Genomic DNA, 20,567 nt, shown 5'->3' with positions numbered 1-20,567 from the left:
CTAATTTGATGGGCTCATGCAGTATCCCAGGGTGAGCAATGAAGTCAGCGCACATCTCCTCATCCATGTGTTATTAATTAATGTAGCAAAAGTAAGCAGGTGAAATGGGAACGTGTCATCACTTAACACTAACTCTTGTTGGGTAACATTAAACAGTGATATGCTTGTGTTTTGAGCTCAAATGAATAAAAAGGCACATTCACACCACAAGAATCAGCAAATGAATGGCATATGCAAGAGAAAATACAACAGAGTTTGAAACTACATAACCTAATACCATCAAAAATAACTATAATCCACTGTTCACAACTGGTATGGTTGCATTATCTTTCATAGTCATACACAGATAGCTTAAAGCTTGTGTATTTTACATATACACACAAATAATTTAACACTGGAGCATAGGTTTCGTTACCTATGAAATTGCCAGTCTAACAAAAAGTTACACTGACATTTGCCATATGTACATAATATTTGGGGACCACTGTGGTCTGATTTAAAACATAACATCGCACATTTACAATGTTGTTTGTGAAATGCTCAAAAGTTAACAATAGATTTAACTTGTTTGCACTACCATGGTTTTGTATCTATTAAGTCACCAGTGGTGCCTCTGGAACAGCAGTGAAATGTGTACGGTGGACTCAGCAGCAGCTAAGTATCCACTGATGAATAGGACCCAGCAACAGAGAGATATAAACAATGTGGTGACAGGAAGAGATGCCGAGTAATCCGAGTTTCCTCCAAGCTTCCTCTAAGAGCCAATGCCGCTTGGTAGAGGGATACACCCTGTGTCTTATGAAGCCAAGAGTAAGGCTGATAAACCTTGTAGGTAGCCCTGTTAGTACAATATAAACATACAGCTAGTTCTAGAGAAAGACTGCATACCTGTGTAGCACCTAGGACTCAGAAAGCAGTAACAGGATTAAGATGTTAGGTTATGGTTTATTGTAGCATATAGAAATTAAGGTTTCTGCTCTATGATTGCGATACTTCCACAATTAAAGATAACTTGGGGAAACCCCCACTGTTTAAGCAGTACATTTTTAGGACTTAATCCTTTGCAAAGTCCAAGCAAGAGTGGTGAGACTAGTGTCATGAATCTCGCTGAAGAGGAATTTAAAACTCAATCTAGCAACTAATTTGGTTGTCATGAAGAAGTGACTAGTACAATTGGATGTCCTGTTTCTAAAAACAGGACATTAAAGAAGTGTGGGCTCTTTGGGGGCCTTCAGTAAAACTCATCTCTAGAAGAATGCTCACAGAAAGGATCATGTACAAGTTTTTACATTCAAAACAAAGCTGGGACCAAATTTCTTTATGAACGTATATACTTAACACTTGAACAAAAGCTATCTTGACCATAAATGGAAGAAGAATTCAATGACAGTGAATTAGATTTAGAGGGACCTGGGAACCCAGATTACATCTGCAAATCTGCCTGGAGGGCAAAGAAGGGTGTGAATTTGTACATAGTAGAATCCCGTTGTAATCCAGCGCAACATTCCACGGACCGGCCATACACTGTGGGCCAAACAAGGTTTGTTGAAAATACAACACACAGAAGTAAAGCCTATTTTAACAATGCTCACAAGAAGGTAATTGTTGTTTCTGTCCCCATTACCAGCTTTACAGTGGGTATCTACCATATATATTTTGAGGCAGGAAGTTGAAAGCATGAATGAAATATTGACAATAATAGATATGAATAAAATGGAAAGCTTAATTTCTTCCTCAAGCTTTCAACATTTAAAAATTATTTTTTAATTTAAGGCTTTAAGTTTATCCTCCTTTCACATTGAAGACAGGGAAAGAAAACTGTCAGAACCAAAAACTAAAATCATGAGCTTGGCACTTTTGTGATTAATTTGAGAGGGTGTCTACTTTCTTACATTATATACATATGTTTATAATGACATCAAAAAAAATTTAAAGACTTAATACATACATTTGCATTTACATAATTTTTATATTTTTCATATGGGTTATTTTGTTCTTTGTGTCCCCCACCCTTTGTTTATTTTTGGTTTCAAGCATTTCAGCTCATTCAAGCATTTCATTTTTTAATTGTACCTGTTTTGTGCCCCAAATCCCTGAATCTGTGGCCACATCTGTCTTTTTTTAAGCAAACCTAAGAATCACTGTACAACATGTTACAAGAGAGAAGGACAGAGACAGAAAGAAATAGAGAAAAGAACCCAAAAAGGTGGGGAGCAAACAATAAACTCAAATTTACAGAGAACCTTTACAAGAGAAATATTTCAGTACAGACAAGTGAAAATGATGTGTCAAAATCTCTTATTTCCATATTTACATTTATAAAAGAACTATACAATAGCTTCATTGTTCAAATTCCAGCTCCCATTTCCAGGAGAAAAGACAACAGGAAAGTGAATCAACAAGAGCAGGGGTGTGTGGAGCTCCTCGTGGCCTGGTCTAGACTAGGGGGCTGGGGGTCAGGCAGCTTCCATGGGCTCATCTGTCACCTTCACCTTAGGAATTCAGTTGCAGGTTTTGCTGTGGATTGGCTTGCTAGCTGCTTGTTGTATATATGCCATGCAGATTTTACCCTTTGATCTTCATGCCACCGGAGTGTGTCATTGGTAGGAAAAGAAAAAACAAATCATGCCAAACCATTTAGAAGATATAAAGTGCCAACAGGCTGAGGAAAGAAAAAAACATTTGCTATTTTTTAATGGTTCTTTTATTGCACTTAATTTTTGTTGTTGTTCCTTCTTCCTTTCATTGGAAAAAAAAAAAGATTCTGAAATCGTTCTTTTTATAACATTGTCTTTTGCTCCCTTTTATTGACAGGTGGTGGGAGGGGGTTCTTTGAAATTATTTCCAAAAAGGACAGTTTTCTTTTACCCCATCCCTGTCACCCCAACTTTAGTTCTGTAGTCATTACCACCCAGTGTTTTTGTTTACAGACTTAATAGTTCCGGCAACGATGCTGCAAGTATGTCATACCCAGAATCCAACAGTGCGAGATGCTGTTCATCCAGTGCCACTGATTCAGATGGGGCCTTGCTGAGTAGGATCGAACCTCCTCTTCTTGACATTTCTTCCAGAGTGCGTCAAAAGAAGATGCAAGCAGAGGGGAAAAATCCACAATATTAATCAGATCGTGATGAGAGAAGGGTAATGATAATGACAACAATGCTAGTTCCAGAGCAAAGTAATCAACTGGCCCCCCCGAGGCAGATTTTCCAAAATAACTTGAAATTGAAACGCAGAACGGCTCACACTTTTGGATGTTGTTACAACCTCCCTGCCAGTGTATATTCATTTATGAATACCAAAAGAAGCTTCAAGTTGTTCATTGTAAGTCACAGAAAGCCTCAGCAGCCCAATTTGTCTATTTCAGAAGTAAATGACATGGCTAATTTTAACTAGATGTAAATTATTCCAGGGAGGCTCTCCCACTGAGGGGGCTATTAGCAAAACTAAGAAAAATTCTGCAGGTCTTAGAGCTACTTCCTTCCAGAACTTGAGAACTCTATATCAGTGGATCAGCCTTTGTCAAAGTGGAAAAAAAAAAAAAAAAACAACTTTGCTCTACTCAGTTATCTTGCTGCCTTGGTGGTGTGAGCTCTTACCCTACTCTGGAACAAGCATTTTTCTTACCTAGAAAGTTGAAAACCTGAGTGCACAGTAAGACAGTACACTCAAGGGAGAATGGACACAGGCTTGGGTTAGTTAAGCAAATGCAGCAGCTTAGCTTAGTTTGAAGTAAGCAAGTTAAAATGCCTTGCTCATGGTGTCCGGTCTCCTAAAAAGAGGTTCCTACGTTTAAAAAGAGAAAAGAAAGAACCAGCAAGACACTACAAGGCAACAACAAAAGTTAGTTGCAACCTCCCCGTGGTCTGGCTTCATGTGGGGCATCAAGCAAGGGGGCTCATGCATTCAGTCTGCACACTGGGCGGGTGCAACGCAGCTGCCACCGCGGCATCATGCAAAACTGGACACCAAGGGGTCCCCAGGATCCCTCATTCCCCTGCCCACTCACTTGGGGCCAGCTGGATACCCTTACAGCCCTAAGTACCAAAAGGATTACGGTATATTCCTCCTCGCCCATAGGTAATTCAAAATAAAAACAATACCAAAGCTCAAAATACGTAGAAAGACATCCTGCAAAGTTCTTTTTTTTTTTCCAAGATGACCACTTTTATGCTTCTCTTTTGAAATAGCAAAAATAAAAATCTTTAAAGAGAATCTCCCTTCTCTTTTTTTAACGTTTTCATTATGGCATCTTCATTAATGGCTTAAACATGTGGATCACTGGCTAACATGGAGTGCAAACAGTATTTCCAACAGTGCTACTTCTTTCTCTTCACCATTCCCCACCCCTTCAACCCTCTTTTGGGTCAGTATTCTTAAAAGCAGCCATTACTGACGCTGCCCATGAAAGAGGGTTGAGAAGAAACAGGAAGTCTCCCGAGATGTGTCTGTCACTGAGCTAGTTTCCTGCAGAGCACAGGACCTGTGTCTCTACCTACGTTCACTGCCCTTGAAGGTAGATGTATAAGGAACCACACATCCTGCGAGTCAGGTGGGGAAAAACAGGGACTGCTTGACCTTGTGAAATGACCCTGAAGGACTAGGAGCCCCAACCTATTTAGATATGTATTGCTGGAATGCATGAGAAATGTTAAAATAATGTCTCCCCAATTAAAAGCGGATATGGAGGAAAGATCAAGTGTGCTCATGCTACCCATGTAAATGACTATATTGCCCTCATTCAAATTCAGGGAACGTCAGATGAATAGCCACGTTTACGGTCATAATGGCAATCTGGTTCTTTTTTTTTTTTTGGCCGCACCGTGCAGCTTGCAGCATCTTAGTTCCCTGACCAAGGATCGAACCCGGGCCCACGGCAGTGAAAGCACTGAGTCCTAACCAGGAATTCCCTGGTTCATTTTTAAATGGAGATATGAAATTCCATTTCAGCCTGGCATACAGGCAACCTCTAGTGTCCAAAAGCTTGTGCTCCTTTTAAAAGTCAGTTTTTGAAGCTTAGATTGCATTTTTTATACAAAAAATGTTCTACAGTATGACTGGACTCCCAGGGCAGACCAGGAGGCCAAGCCACCCTCCTGTCTATGGGAAAATGGACTCTAGAAACTAATGGGGAGTTCCAGGACCACTTTTCCTCCACTGATGTCCCAGCAGGGAGAAAGTGGAGCCCCGTGATGAAGACAGAGAGGGATACTCCTGCACCAGGCTGATTTTGAGGGCTCCTCAGGGGTAAACTGTAAAACCACTATGGGCTACTGTATGTTGAGAACTGCCTGTCAAGTCTTTTTGTTCTATTTTAATGTGAAAGCACTACTCTCGTGCGTAGGTGCTTGCTGCTTTTCTTCCACAAGTGTTTCCTCTGAATACCTCTGCTCACTAGATTCTGAAGGCAGCTCACTGTTTCATCATAACCTGCAAGGCATTTCTGGATCATTATAAAATATTAGTGTAATCCATAAACCCTGCATTGACCCAGTTTTCATCCATTTTCACTATTTCTGAAAAACCTGTACTTTTGTCTACTATATATTATACTATATATACATCTATACAAAATTTTTAAAAAGCACTTCAGGTAACAATAACCATCTTAGAATTGCAAAGTCTTAGGTCTTCTTTTAAGGGTATGTTTATCCACCACTAAGACCTTCTTTTCTTTCCATGATGAGTCATCACCTGTCCACCAAGAACCCTTTGCCCAACCCCACCTCCTTGGTCACCTTAGACTGAGTTCCCTTCCCCAGGGGGTTGAGTCAGGGAGCTGAACTGGGTCTTTCTGGCCAACCCAACACCACCACCACCTGTGGGGTCTGAGTGAGAAAGTGCCTAACCCAGGAGTCGCAGGTACTAGAGGAATCAGGCTCCTTATTTTGCACTGGGATATGGTCATGGAATTCAGGTAAGCGGCAATCTGGTTATCTTCCTCATGGAAAGACTACCTAAAATTGATCCCATTTCCTAACTCTATAAAAATGAGAAGCAAAAAAAAGAAAAAAGGACATTTGCTTTTTTGAGAAAACATAATTAGCAATATTAAGTTCCTTTCAGATTTCATCCAAGGTGACATTCAAACAATTCAGTTAACTTTCCTTGTGATAATCCAGATATGGCCCTTCAAATTTCATTTATTGCAAGCACCTACACAGTCTTTTCTTTAGCACTTCCAATGACAAGGAACATAAGCCAGACAGAATCTCCTAGAGTTCAAGTCAGGCTCCGTAAGGACTTGTATCCCAAGTAACTTCTCATAGAGAGGAAACCACATATGTAATTCCACAGACTTATTAAATTAACACTTTTAATGTCAGGAGGAGCCCTGCCAGGCTAGGACGGCCACTCCTGCCACCAAATCCCATGCAGAGAGGAAGCAGCGGAATAATGGGACGTGGCAACAGTCTTCCACAGACTGAGATTATAATATGGTTGGAAGAACTCAATATTCCTCCTAAAATCTTGTGATACGAATTGTCAACAAACTATGGCACCATCTATTACCTTCAAGTTCTTTTCCTAGCATCACCTAGAATTCCTCTTTTCTACTACCGTCGCCTATGATGTTGATATACTTTATGGGCATATAAATGACCATGTTGTTCACGTCAAAATTCCTGTCTTCAAATTTCAGGAATTCAGCTAAAAAGCCATATCTAGGTTAATAACAGCAATTCTGTTCATTTTTAGATGGAGAGAGGAACTTTTCTTTTTATATATTTGTCACTTTTCCTAAGCTTTAGAGAATGATCCTAAATGCTACTAAAACGATCCTTCATTTTCTCGATTTTTTCCAAAGTCCAGGGAAAGCAACAGCTCTAATAACCTAGTGGAGTAGAATTATTATTCAGCACTGGATAGGGGCCATGAGTCTCCATGAGTCAACCAGGACAGAGGTTTGCAATCTTCTGCATCACAATTCGTAGCTTTATTTAGTGTGTGTAGGGATGGAGAGAAAAAAAGAGCATGGGGTGAGTGTAAATCGATACAGATGTGGTGGAAAGTTGGAGAAATTGGTGTGCCAAAGGCCTATGTTCAGTTTTCACAGGATTTCTCAGAGAAAAATCCTGACACCCCCAAAGACTGAGAGTTCACAGATTGAATTATCCCTTAGCCATCTTCATACTTGGAATATGCAATTAACTGAAGTTACTAAGGTATGCCTACCACATTATCCAATACATCAGAATATTAAAAAAAAAAATAACCTACCAAATGAAGCATTTTTTTCTTTTTAAGAGTTTCACAACCTTGCTCATGCAAGTCTTACTTACGTTAACCAAAACTTTCAGACTCTACTATTCTGCTAAAAAGAAGTAATCTAAATTCATATTATTTTTTTGACCACAACAATCTTGATAAAGCTTCATTATCACTTTACACAGACAAATATGTACACATTCACACATGCATGTACACTCACATATGCTTATGCTTTTACACACACAATATGTACACATTCACACATGCATGTACACTCACATATGCTTATGCTTTTACCACCTGTTTCAGGGGAAATATGGTTTAAAAAAAGAACCATAAAGAACGGCAGACAGTGTCAGGAGTCAGAGTACAGCTGTATTTCTCATGCATACTCTAACAGATTATGTTTGGTATGATACTTCCTCCACATCTATGTTACTCGGTGTTATACCTAAAGAAATGTGGCATTAGGAAAAAGCAGTACTTCCCCTGAGCAGTTAATATATTTTCCTTTAATCTAAAAGTTTATGTACCCTCAGGTTCTTCAGGTTACTTTGCCAACTTCCCGTCTAGTAATAAAAACCCATTTCAGGAGGGATTTCCAATAAAGGTATTTAGAGCAATCCTTTTTAAAAACTGTCTTCAACTTCTGATTCTAAAGAAAGCTCTTTTGTATCTACACTGAACTCAATGAAAAAACTCGAAGTTTCAGTTCAACTAGCAAATAATTATATTTCCAAATCACCTCTAGACTAATCATCTCCAAAACTGTCCAAATGGAGGGAAAACCTAAGCTTTATCATTCAGCACCCAAAGCTTTTTATTGCAAGGTGTAAGCAGTTATTTAAAGTTTAATACAAACCACATGGTTACTATTAAAATCTAAAGATCTAAACTCTGAAAATATAAAGCTCCTCATGGAGCAACCAATAGCACAAAGAGTAGCAGCTTCTGCGAATTTAAACGGCTAAAGTGACACGTTCAAGAATTCTGCCTTCATTGTTTCTCTTTGTTTCAGGGCATACAAATACGTACTTCGCACTACTGTGTGCCTCCTACAATGTTTTCCTATATATAAGGGTCATAGGGATGGGAAGGGGTATTGACAACAGCCCAGCTGCACATGTGTCGGCACAGCGTCCCCCACAAAGGCTGTTTTTCTCACCTCGCTAAGTATCCATTTCTCCCCCTCTTTGTGTGTGTGTGTGTGTTCTTCTGATGATTAGACATCTCTCTCAGATATAAATAAACTGTACGGGCCTAATCCACTTATATACACAGTGATAAAGGCTTTTTTGTTTTTCCCCAAAGAAACATGCAATTCAAGCTGTGAGCTAGGCCAGGCCACTGTTTTGAGGTCCTGCTACAGAACAGTGCTCTTATCTCCAAATGCTGAAGCGGTACATCTGTCACTGCATGTGGCTGGCTGGCAAAGATGTCCAGCAGACTCTTCTCCAGCCCTTTCTTTGAACCTGAGGTTTCCTAACACGAAGGAGGCATAAGCCTGGGCATGAGCCAAATTTATTTTTCTTGAGGCACATGTATGAAAAAGTTCAAAGGAGCATTCTAGAATGATAACAGATCATGGAACTACTGCAACGTACAATGACATTTTTACAGTAGTGAGACACTAAAAAGTTTTTGCTGGAATTAGGTCAGCCCAAACAAACATATATTCTTTTGTTAGGTACCATGTGAGAGACTCACCATCTGGGCAATATTTTGTTCATACCGTACAAGAAATTTAAACAGGACTTGCTTACTTTGCGTGCGTGTGTTTTTCGAAGCATTTTGATGCCAAAATTACTGTTTCACCAAACAAGTTCAAGTTTATAAATATCTCTGTAGAAAAGAAGTCCCATCTGATAATACCTTTCCAAGTTGAAGCCACTCAAAACCTTGTAGGCTTATGCATTAAATCTTAATATAATAACAAAATTAGCAGAAAATGTTGGATTTATTTAAATCATCTATTGGTTTGTTTTTCTTTCATAATCAGTTTCTAATAATAACATTTTACCTGGTTTAAATATATTGAATTCAGAATTCCAAACATAAAATAGAATAAAGTTCATAATTAAGGCAATTATTCAGATAATTCAAGGTCAGAAACTTTCAATTTCAATTGAAACTTTTAGTTTCAATTTAGGTCAAAAACTTCCTCTGCTAAATAACCAGATGGAGGCAAAGTGGGTTTTGAATTTGGGTAATGGTCTTATTTCCTGCTTAAATTTGTTTCCCTAGATCTAACTGAAACTGAATTTATCACAGGGAGTGTTTGGCACAGGAGGTCTTATCTACAAACCACAATAATCAAGTCATCACAGCACGAAAAGGTATAAAAGGCAATTATCCAATGAATCCAAGGTATGGAAACATCCAAACTGGATAAATTAAGTCCAAAAATTTGGACCACAATTAAGGTTTGTTTGTGATTATCTGGTGTGTCTATTTAAACAAACTTACTTCAGTGATCAATGTACAATCCAAACTGATTGAAAACACAAAGGCCTATCAGTCATGTCAATATTAACAGTTCATTAGAAAATAGTGTCACAAAGCCACAGACTTCAAATTCCAATGAGAAACCAATTCAGTAGGTTAGGGAATTAATAAAACTATTTTTTAAAAATCTGTTTTTATAAAATAATGAAGCTTTTCAAATCACAAAGCTATACATGTTACATGTGAAAAATAAGAACCAAATGGTTACTTAGGCTGTGAAAATTTCAAAATGTCAATGGCATATACAGCAGTTTTAAACAGATACAAGGAACTTATATCCACTTATTTCCAATGACATAGTTTCCTCGATAATCTGCCTATAAATAAATGTTTCTCAGGATGCTTGCTCCTAAAAGTTCTTTTATCAAAGAACTTCTCCTTTAAGCAGTGCATGTGACTGCCTTCTACATTTCATGTTTTCCCACTTGCCTGAAGATGATATTTGAGGTTCCATGTTTCTTCTTTTCTGACCCATTTCTGAACAAAAATATTTATTTTTAGCAGTTTTACTGTTGAAACTCGAAATCTGGTAGCAGGAACTCAAAACTTAGTTATGTAAGCAGAAAAGAGAAGTGCCAGAGCCACTGAGAAGAAGACATGCGGCATTGCTTACTTAAATCCCCATCCTGTGCCCCCAAGGACAATAGCTGCTACCAGTATGGCACCAGCGATGGAGCCTATTATGAGATTGGTGGCACTAGGACCTGTGACAAAGGATCATGGGAAGAAAGTCATATGAGCAGACCACTTTCATTACCACCAGGGACAGGCAGATAAGCGGTTTCACGAAGTAAGTCCCCTGCGTAAAAGATCGCTAAACACTTAAATCGCCTTTATTTATAGACAGCTACTGCTTGGATTCATCTCCCTGGAAATCTAAAGTTTCTGCACCACTGACAGAATAATTCATTCCATTCATCTTTTTCAGACTTTGAAGCAAATTATGCATGCCCAATTGCTGCCATTGCCCACCTTTCTTCTCCTCCCCTTTCCCAGTATCACAAATCAAACAAGTAAAAGAGCAAATAAAGAACACGACTGAGTTAGAATTCTTCCAATCTGACTGGCAAATGAGGGCATGAAAAGAAGGAAAACTATTCCACTGAAATGCTCTTTCAAGCAGCACATAAAGTTGTCTGAATGCTAAATTTTTTATCCCCCGTTGGAGACAGTTAAAATTTAGAAGTCGGAAGGAGGGTATCAATAAATAAATAGAAACTTTGAAGCTCTCAAAGAGCTTCACTGCACAGACCTATACAGTGTTTACACAGCAACATGGGGTTCCAAAGACAAGATATAAAGGAAGCATAAAATTCATTCGGGTAATTCTGTAGAAATGGGAAAAAGATTCCTTAGGTTCGACTGAATCTATCTTCAATTTTCTAGTTATTGCTAAGAGAAATCTGAGGCTTAGAGATAGTAAAAAAAAAAATAAAATAAAATAAAAAGAGAGAGAGAGATAGAGTCGGAAAGACAGCAAGAAAGAAAATGCAAGGTGGAGCTTCTATCAGTTGTTTAAGAGTTGAAACATACAGTAAATCCTCTCCACCCACGTGGAAAACACTTTAGCTCACTAATTTTAAATGTAAGAAACGCTAACTTCAGCACACGAATTATTCTAAGTATCACAACCTCCAGTATGCTAATATGCAGGTCCAGTGCTCCTAACAGCAAGCCACTTCCAGTCCTAACTATACATCTCTGTTCCAGAAGTCTCGAGGCCAATTTTCATAGCTCCCCTAAAATCCTGAGTTGGTGTATACATTCATTTCTGTGTAAAAAATTCTCTTTTCTGCTCACATCAGTGCCCTCAACTGTGTACATAAATGGATGCCACTTTTAGCAGCACCAAAATTGTGTGCATTATGTGTTTTTACTCGGAGACCACCCAGGGCTGTGGGCATGAGTGGGGAGGTGGAGGATGAGTGAGTCTGGGGGACAATGGGAGGCTGGGGGATGTGGTCTTCACAGGCTCCTGGGCTGTGACACGCTCTTAGGACTAACCACTGAGTTTCTACAGAACACAAATCTCAGTGGCCTGTAGAGACACACTGAAAATAATAAATAATAATGAGTGCAGGAAAAGCAGATTACCTACTGTATATTGAGCACTTACTACATGCCGGGTGAAGTTCTAAGCTCCTGACAAATATTATTTCATTTGATCCTCACAAAAACCTTATGAGATAGGAACTATGATTATCCCTGCTTAATAGATGAAGAAACAGAGGCTTCTAGAAGTTAATAAGTGACAGAGGCAAAATCTGAACACAAATTTGTCTGACTCTCAAGCTTATGCTACAAATTGGGGGTCAGCGAACTGCAGATCACAGGCCAAATATGCCCCCGATGCTTTTTTTGGCAAAGAAATTTTATTGGAACATGGCCACGTTCATTGGTTTACATACTGTTTATGGCTGCTTTCATGCAGAGACAGCAGAGGTACGCACAAGGCTATGACAGACACCCTGCGGCCTGCAAAGCCAAAACAATTTACTATCTTTAAGATTGCTAAACATTATCCCATTTAGCTGTATTTCCTCCCCACATTTTTTTCTGCTCTTGTTCTTTTTTTTTAAATTTTTATTTTATATTGGAGTATGGTTGATTAACAATGTTGTGTTAGTTTCAGGTGTACAGAAAAGTGATTCAGTTATACATATACATGTATCTATTTTTTTTCAAATTCTTTTCCCAGTTAGGTTGTTACAGAATATTGAGCAGAGGTCCTTGGGCTATACAGTAGGTCCTTGTTGGTTATCTATTTTAAATATAGCAGTGTGTATATGTCAATCCCAAACTCCCACATTTTAATAAGGAATCAAATTTTGAAACAAACTTTCAAAAACTTTGTATTACCATCTACATTCTGTATGCTTTAGAAATGATTTGTACTTTACTAGCTCAGCAAGCATAGGTTGGGATTAGAATCAATACATAATCCATGAGAAATGATTCCTGATTTACAATTATAAACTAAGGAGTAGAAGTAAAGGCAAAAATCCCAAACAAAACCAAAAAAAAAAAGCTCTGTGGAATCCTCAGTGACTAAATGAACATTAATACTATCAGTTGAACCAAAAAGTGTTAAAACCATCTATATCATACTATGTGGATTTTATTTTTAAAAAGCTATATTTCTGTTTTTAGCAATTATGGCAAAATTTAGAATTTGAAGGAAAAAAATCAGTAAACTAATAGACAAAAAGAGTGCAGAAACCAAGTTAAATAAATAAATCTATTTAAAAAATATATATATATATGCTTATACAGACTTAACCTGTCACAACCAGAAATAGCCACAAACTAACAACAGTGCAAGGGTAGATGAAACAAAGGTTGGTAACAAAGACTATGCTTTACAGCAAAGGCCTTGGACTTTGCCCAGCTCTAAATTTTTCCAAGGGAAATTTATTAAAATTCATCCCTTCTGTTAGTACATTGCAGTTATGGCCAATAAATAATATAAAATGATGTAAAAATGGAATTTATATACTATAAAATAATATAAAAAATGGAATTGGGATGATTTTTTAGAAAACTACCTTTCTTCAAGGAGGAATTTCACATAAATGTATATAGAATTTCTCCTGGAAAAGGAATGTTGCTTCTGTATATAATCCAGTTAACAGACCCAAAGTGAAATTTTACAGGACAAAGTTCTTGTTTTCTCTAAATATTTTACCTCTGTCATATACAAGTAAGTAAGGAGAGATAAAATATTTATTTTCTAACAAGTAAAGAGAAATAAAATATCTTTTCCAGTATTTTAGCTTCCCTTGGGCTTCACAGTCAATACAGATGGGATGTGAGTTAGAAGATCCCAGTCTAGTCAAAGCCCTTCAGTCAAGGGGAGAGAAAGCTTAGGTAATCTTCAACACAAAGTGAGACCTCTGGACTCCCTCCTCTCTTAATGCTATTTTGGTGCCTAGGTCTCCCAGGCCCGTACTGTACTGTGTGCAGCAACTAATGGGACTAAGGCGGAACGTGTGTGATGTTAGCAACGTGCCCGTGGTTTGCGGAGGTTGAATAGAGTTTATCTGGTGTTTCCTTAAGATACTAGGAAATCATTCCTGGGCCACTGGGGAATGTTACCACCACTACACTGAATAGAAAAGACAGCATGTGTGGGGTATTTCTGTTATTTGTAAATGCTCTCTCTGTAATTAGAGGGGGAAAAAAATCAGGATAATCTTTTAGTCTACAGATTGGCAATCTCATAAAAGCAATATCCCGTGGAGAAATGACAGCTCTTGTGAGGATGTGGATCAAGTACAGGGCAACCTAAATTAAAGCACCAATGAGGAGAGCTGTATTTCTGTGTAGGGCAAGTGGCACACAATATATTTATTTATATACTGGTTATTTTTAAGACAAACCCACCAGATAATTTGCAACTGTTCACTTAAGGTTTGCACTAAACATCTTCCCTTTCTTAAGGCTCCTTGTTTCCAAATATTTCTGTAAACTTCTGATTTGAATGATTAACCTATTCTATAAGAAGAAAGTAAAGGCAGTATCCTGAATATCTTCTTTTTTAAAAAAAATTAAGCTGAAGCCTCCTATATCACTCTAAATAAATGGAGGAAATATTAGTGGCTACATTTGGATTATCTTTAAAAGGAGCTACAACTGTTGATAATTCCTAGCTGTATACGTGGATCTATTTGACTGGTGAACATTACACTTGTTATAAGAATCCTAACAAACTCTCATATAAAAGCATTTTTGTCGATAGTTTGTCCAAAAAAAGTCTGTATCTTAAAATTACTTTTACAAATGGAGAAGCAATGGAAGCTTTTGGACCATTGCCTTAATTGTGAAGACATCATAAGCACCCCAATATTATTTTATGCCCCACATTGTTCCAGACAGGAGAAGGTTCTCCACTGCACGAGAAAACCACAGGACACAAACACATCCAAATCACACCACAAGGGGCACTACCACGGGGGACACAGCAAGGAGACAACACATGGGGGAGTCAGATGCCAAGGGTCAGCTCACACGCCAGGAACCAAACAGAAACACTCTGAAACTCAGAAAGATGCTTACTCCATTCCCCACCCTGTGCCTCCAAAAATCACCCCCAGGGCCAGAATGGTGCCGGCCACGGCACCTATTAGCCTGCTTGTGGCCATGTTCACTGTGTGGAGGGAAAAACGGAGATTTTTTTTAACAAAGGAAATTAATTACACACTGATTTCACTATCATACATATAATCCGTTCAGGAAATGCTTTGAAAGTCAGTTAAAGATTGAGATCTTTGCTTTAAGATTTGAAATTAAGATCTACATACACATTGCAAATATTTGAGGATGATTTTGAATTTATGTTCAAATTCCACAAATGCTACTTAAAAACATAATCTTTTATAAATACTTTAAACATGTAAATAATCCAATTTGAGTTATAGGTCCTACACGGAGTGAGATAAAATTAAAAGGTAATTTTAATTGCATAACAGCAAATCTGTATTTTGGTTATGAAAGTAATAAACCATTACTATGCTTTTTATAAACTTCTCAAACCGTGAAATATGCCTAAGAAGCTATATCTTTTTTAAAATTCAGATCTTATTCAAATTTTGTGAAAATCCTTACAAATTTAAAACAGAATATATTTCAAATGAACCGCATTTTTACCTGGAAAGTTACTTTATCTAAAGGAAAAGTGTATCTCGAATAACCTGTAATGTTTGGGACATACATTGCATTGGGACATTTAGTTTTTGTTTATAGTCTCCAGTGTATAAACTATGCACTGAGAGAAAGTTAGGGTCTCCGGGCAACTGTCTTAATTGCTTCAAACCATGCAGTAGCGGATGGCTGAGTGGAGACACTCCATCCCCGCACATCACGACTTCTGTGAATAGCTTTAGCATGTTGCAAAATGGGCCTGGGATGAGCACAGGTCCCCAGCGTTCTCTGCATGGGCAAGATGAAGTTTAGCGCTGAAGGAAGAAGGCAGGTTATTCCGGGTTGAACGTGTCTGTGCGGCTGTGACTCTACATGCAAACCTGTGGACAAAAATGCACTTTAACTCACATTTCTATGTGAATCAAAAGTACTGGCTTCAATCACTTTACCAGTTAAGACCGAAATTAGCTTCCACAAGGCTGCATTCACACGGATTGTGTGTTATGGCAAACAAAGAACTATGACTCGAAGTCACAATTTTTTAAGGCTTAATATTGGGCTTGTTAACATTTTGAGCTAAATATTCTCCCAAAGAAGAGAGAGGACCTTGGTGAGCAACTGTACAATTGCTTCATTTTATGACAGAGCAAATAATCTGAGTGAGAGATTCTAGTTTTATCATTAACTAAGCACAACCTGAGTTGTTCTTAAAATAACGAAAAAGATGGGGGACACAACAGAAAACAGAGAAAGTCTATGGAGAGCATTGAGGGGAAAAGAAAGAAGACCAACATATAAGGTGGTGGCAATGTTTTCCAAATATGACAGTACATTATAATTCAAAATAACCTAACTGATGGCTCAGATTTTCAAATTGTGGAGGTAAATATTGGGATGAAAGGTATTCTAGATCGAGTGCCTTATTTTTTCTTTTTTTGAGTCCTTAGAAAATCATTGCTTTCAGAATACTAAATTAACCAGGATACATCATGTTATCATTTTTTTTTCTTTTTTTGCGTAAGTTTTAGGCATTGGCCCTCAGACCCGAAGTACGTGAGAGTACTATTACCTCGTTAATTCTTATATAAGCTCTATGTGCTAAATTACAGGAAACACACACACATCTCTGTAAAACATAATGATAAATGAATATTTGTTATCTTTATAGTAACTGTATGAATGATGACTAAAAATAGCTATTTTAAAAGGCTTTTTGTATTTGCTATGGATGTAATTTCTCACTGCAGAACCGAGAGAATTAGGCAATCAATCATGCAGGTGTTAGAAACAACCAGAGGAACAAGACTTCTACAGATGCTTCAAATATGTATTCAAGATAAACAGATATAGTCTGTAATCTCCCCTGAGCAAGAACAATTATCTCCAATTCTTAACTGATGAGTAGTCAACACCAAAGCAACATAAAAGTAAGTGGAAAAATAGCTTTTTCAAAGGTATCCTCTCCCGTCTTTGCTCTCCCTCCCTCCCACTACATTTAATGGTGATATACTAAAAATATATGTAAAATCCATTTGATTCTTTATCATGATACTTGACAGGGTTATCTCTTTCAGTAGGTAGCGACTCAACGTGTTTTCAAACTGGCATGAATTCACTGAGTGGCTCACAGGTGGGTGGATTTGTACAGGGGAAAATATTCAGAAACCAAGGTCTCAGCTGCTCTTCACAGCTACAAAGAATTTATCTTCTCATTGAAAAAAAATTCCTTGGATCTTTAGGGGCCTATGATCTAGTTTCATTTCTGTAATAATTTATTTATTATGTAACTGTATTTGTTCATTCACTCACTCATTTGTTATCTACCAAATGCCTTTTTTTTTTGGTTCCAGAAAATACAGTGTAAGAGTAAGGGAGCAAAGAACACAGTCTGGTTAAAGATTAAGTATAGTATTTATTTCTAATCTTAAATTTTAACAAGATAATAAATCTCTGCAGAAAGAACTTTGGTGCATAGAGTACAAATGATGGCTTTGATGCTTCCTGCCTTTGAAGTATTAAAGGATGCAGGATTATAGCCCCTTTTTGTTCATTGGAATCACATAGATGAAATAATGCAGCTTTTTGTTTCAGAAAGTCTCTAAAAGTAAGAAAAGCAAAAAGCCAATCGCTCAGTTTCAAAAACACAATTTCAAAGTGTCTGAAGCATGACTAGTCTGTGGAAGAATTCTACGTATAAAATAGAAATTCCTAAGAAAAGGAAAAATTTCATAGTTCGTATCTTGATATTATATGCGTCTCAAAAATTCTACCTCTTATCACATATGATAGCAGGGACCAAGATTAAAAATAATAATAATAATCCAGCAAACAACAGAAGGATGAAAACATACTGCTGAATGTTAATAATATAATGCTTCCTTTGACAAGCAATGGATCAGCTAATAGGCTTAATCATTGCCTGTTTATATTTTTCACCCTTTCTACGTAGTACTGCTATGAAAACTAGCAGCATAACTTAACACCCAGCTTTAACTCAGGCTGTGTGCAATAACAGAAAAAAAACATTGGGCTGAAGATCAGGTGATCTACGTTTTATTGTTGGCTCTGCACCTAACTAGCTGTTAACCTTGTTAATTTAGTTTTCTCATTTTTAAAACAATGGGTCTGAACTGAATTGCCACTAAGGCCCCTCCATCTCTGATCCGATGACTATTGTCATGATGAAAGGGTCTGACCAAAGCTTCCCAAGACCATTCTTTGCCCTTATATATATCAATGAAAACATGTGATATGTTCCAGTTTCTTCTCTTTCCTCCTACAATGGAGCTGCAAACCAACCAGTGAGAAAAGTTCCACTGTATTTCATAATAAGCACTGTGCAACGATGCCTCCACATTACAAAAATTACTGGTACTCAACGTGGCTCTCCTTACAGCAGGTGGAAATTCTAGGTCTTCTGAACAGAGTTCAAACATATTTTACCCTTGTAGAACAAACCAAAATAATTTCTTTCAGGGAGTTCAGTGGAAACAGGTTGGGAGAAGAGGGACCTAGAAAAGTCTTCATAGGTAAAATGAATGACAACGTAGAAAACATGAATGAAGTAATATGTGATAGAAAATCTTTAAAAAAAATCTTCGCCCACATGGTTTTTGCATTGAGATCCTATTTCTTGTCTTTTAGTAATTTTGATTTGAGAGTTGGAGCAAATAGTCTAGCATGCTTTAAACAGTGGGTTAACAGTGGACAACTTTAGCGAGTACAGAGTGACTTCAATGGCAATACTTTCATGTGTGTTTTTCATCCCTACCTAGATGGAGAAGTTGAATTTTTATTCTTCCAGGAACCTATAGTTAAAATGAAAGGAATACCCAAAACACACTGGTTCATTTCTGACTTCCTCAAATCAATGGAAACAGAGTCACAGAATTCACCTTTATTTTTTACTAATTTGGTCTTGATCCAACACCAGACCAATTCAATCATGAGAAAGAATGTAGAGCACAAAGTTATAGAGAAAAACTTTGGCACCTCATACAGCTGCTGAACCTATAGTCAAGGAAGTACTGATTGTTTCAATACCTTGAGTTCATTACTTGTTACTCTTCAGCAAGGCAATACAACAAATGGATTCTGATAAATGGAAAATCAGCGCTACATGCACCATTTCACTTCCTTTATATATTCCCAAAGAGAAGGGATGTGATATTTATTGAATGCCTACTATGTGCAAGGATGTGCTGGCTTTTAAATAGTAGAGAATCAATAAATATTTGCTATCTGGATTAAAAAATAGAAGTAAAGTACCTAGTTTCTCTTTCACCATCTTCTTTTAACCAGAATATCAAAAATCTACAGTCAAGTGTTTAAATTTTTATTTCTGTTGTTTCCCATTTTCCTAGTGTATTACTGGAGTTTCCTATAGAGGCTGCAAATATATAAACAACCGTTATAGATAGAGCCATTATTCAGTTGTTCTAAAATTGCTTGACTTTTCTGGAAATCTGATAATTTACAATAATAACTGCTCTTTGTTTATATCAATTAATGGCTTTTTTTCAAATGAAGCAAGATTATTAGAGATTCATGAGGATTTTAGAAATTTTAGAGCCAATTGGTAGGTTTACTCAAATGATTCCACTGTCTTCATTAAGAATTTTAAAAAAAAGAAAATATGCAATAGGAAAGAAATTTACCAGAATGCTAACATTGATTACCTCTGAGTTGCCAGATTAAGAATGATTTTTATCCTCTTTTTAATCTTTTCTGTATTTTCAAATTTTCCTACAATAAACTTGAATGATCAAAAAGGTTATCTTTAGAAGATAATGAAGACTAGCACCACATTAAATGGGAAGAAAGCAAAACAAAACAAAAGGCAGCTATGGATATTCTCTTCTCTAGAATGTAGTTGTTTACTTTATTCTTTCTAAATAAGTTTTCTAGGCACAGGTGAGTGAAGGAACGGGGAATAGAGAGAACCAGACAATTAATAATCCCCTATCCTACATAATGAAAAAGGACAAAGTCTAGGCCACTTTAGCTCTGCTCGTCTGTTCGGGCATCCTTATACATCACTTGAGGAAACAGCATCTAGATCTTTAAGAGAATCACAGACATGCTATGGCGAGAAAATTTGGAAAGAATGAATCTCTCCTTCTTGTCAGAGCCTAAATCTTCTCTAAATCTAAGTTCTGAAGGTGGATCCAAGAATTTTTTGTACTAATTTTAAAGTAACAAAAGACTAAATGTAAAAGTGGAATTGGTTCCTTTCTAGAAATAGAAGGAGAACAGAAATAGACTGTGAGGGTGTGCTTGTGATTCTTATAGAATCTTAATATCATGGCATATTAAGCAAACTCATGAGAAGTGTTTTAACACACCCACTCCTACTGAACATTACACATGCACCCAAATCAGCCTAAATCTCTTCAGGAATTGAGGACTATGGAACTTCATATGCTTTCGAAGTCATAGTTTCCTATACGGACAATACTGAAGCTCAGAGAGTTTAAAGGCACTTTCATCCAAAACTAAGCAGATCAAAATGACACTATTTCTATATGTATTTTTCCTACCTGCAGGAAAAAAAAGCATGATAGTTATTTATAAAATACTGTTAGCAGTACCATGAAAAAGAAGAACCTGATATACAATGCCCATTGGTGCACAACATTCGTTCTAGTAATTTTTTGGTTTCTCAGGTACAATGCTATAGATGCTATAGTAAGCCTACTTAACTGATGACT

At 37.3% G+C, this 20,567-nt stretch overlaps 1 protein-coding gene across 1 annotated transcript in view; it reads right to left on the bottom strand.

Moving 5' to 3' along the window:
* Positions 1–3,015: 3,015 nt before the first annotated feature.
* The window catches only part of ADAM23 (ADAM metallopeptidase domain 23), a 161,177-nt gene continuing 143,625 nt past the window's right edge, over positions 3,016–20,567 (bottom strand). Inside the window, exons 25-26 of the mRNA XM_059927367.1 lie at positions 10,331–10,421; positions 3,016–3,064 (exon numbers count right to left, since the gene is read on the bottom strand). Coding sequence (XP_059783350.1) covers positions 3,016–3,064; positions 10,331–10,421 — 140 coding nt within the window. The remainder of the gene's footprint in view (positions 3,065–10,330; positions 10,422–20,567) is intronic.

Source organism: Balaenoptera ricei, chromosome 7 (assembly GCF_028023285.1).
Source record: "Balaenoptera ricei isolate mBalRic1 chromosome 7, mBalRic1.hap2, whole genome shotgun sequence".
Lineage (NCBI taxonomy): Eukaryota > Metazoa > Chordata > Mammalia > Artiodactyla > Balaenopteridae > Balaenoptera > Balaenoptera ricei.
This window is presented reverse-complemented; position numbering and strand designations above follow the sequence as displayed.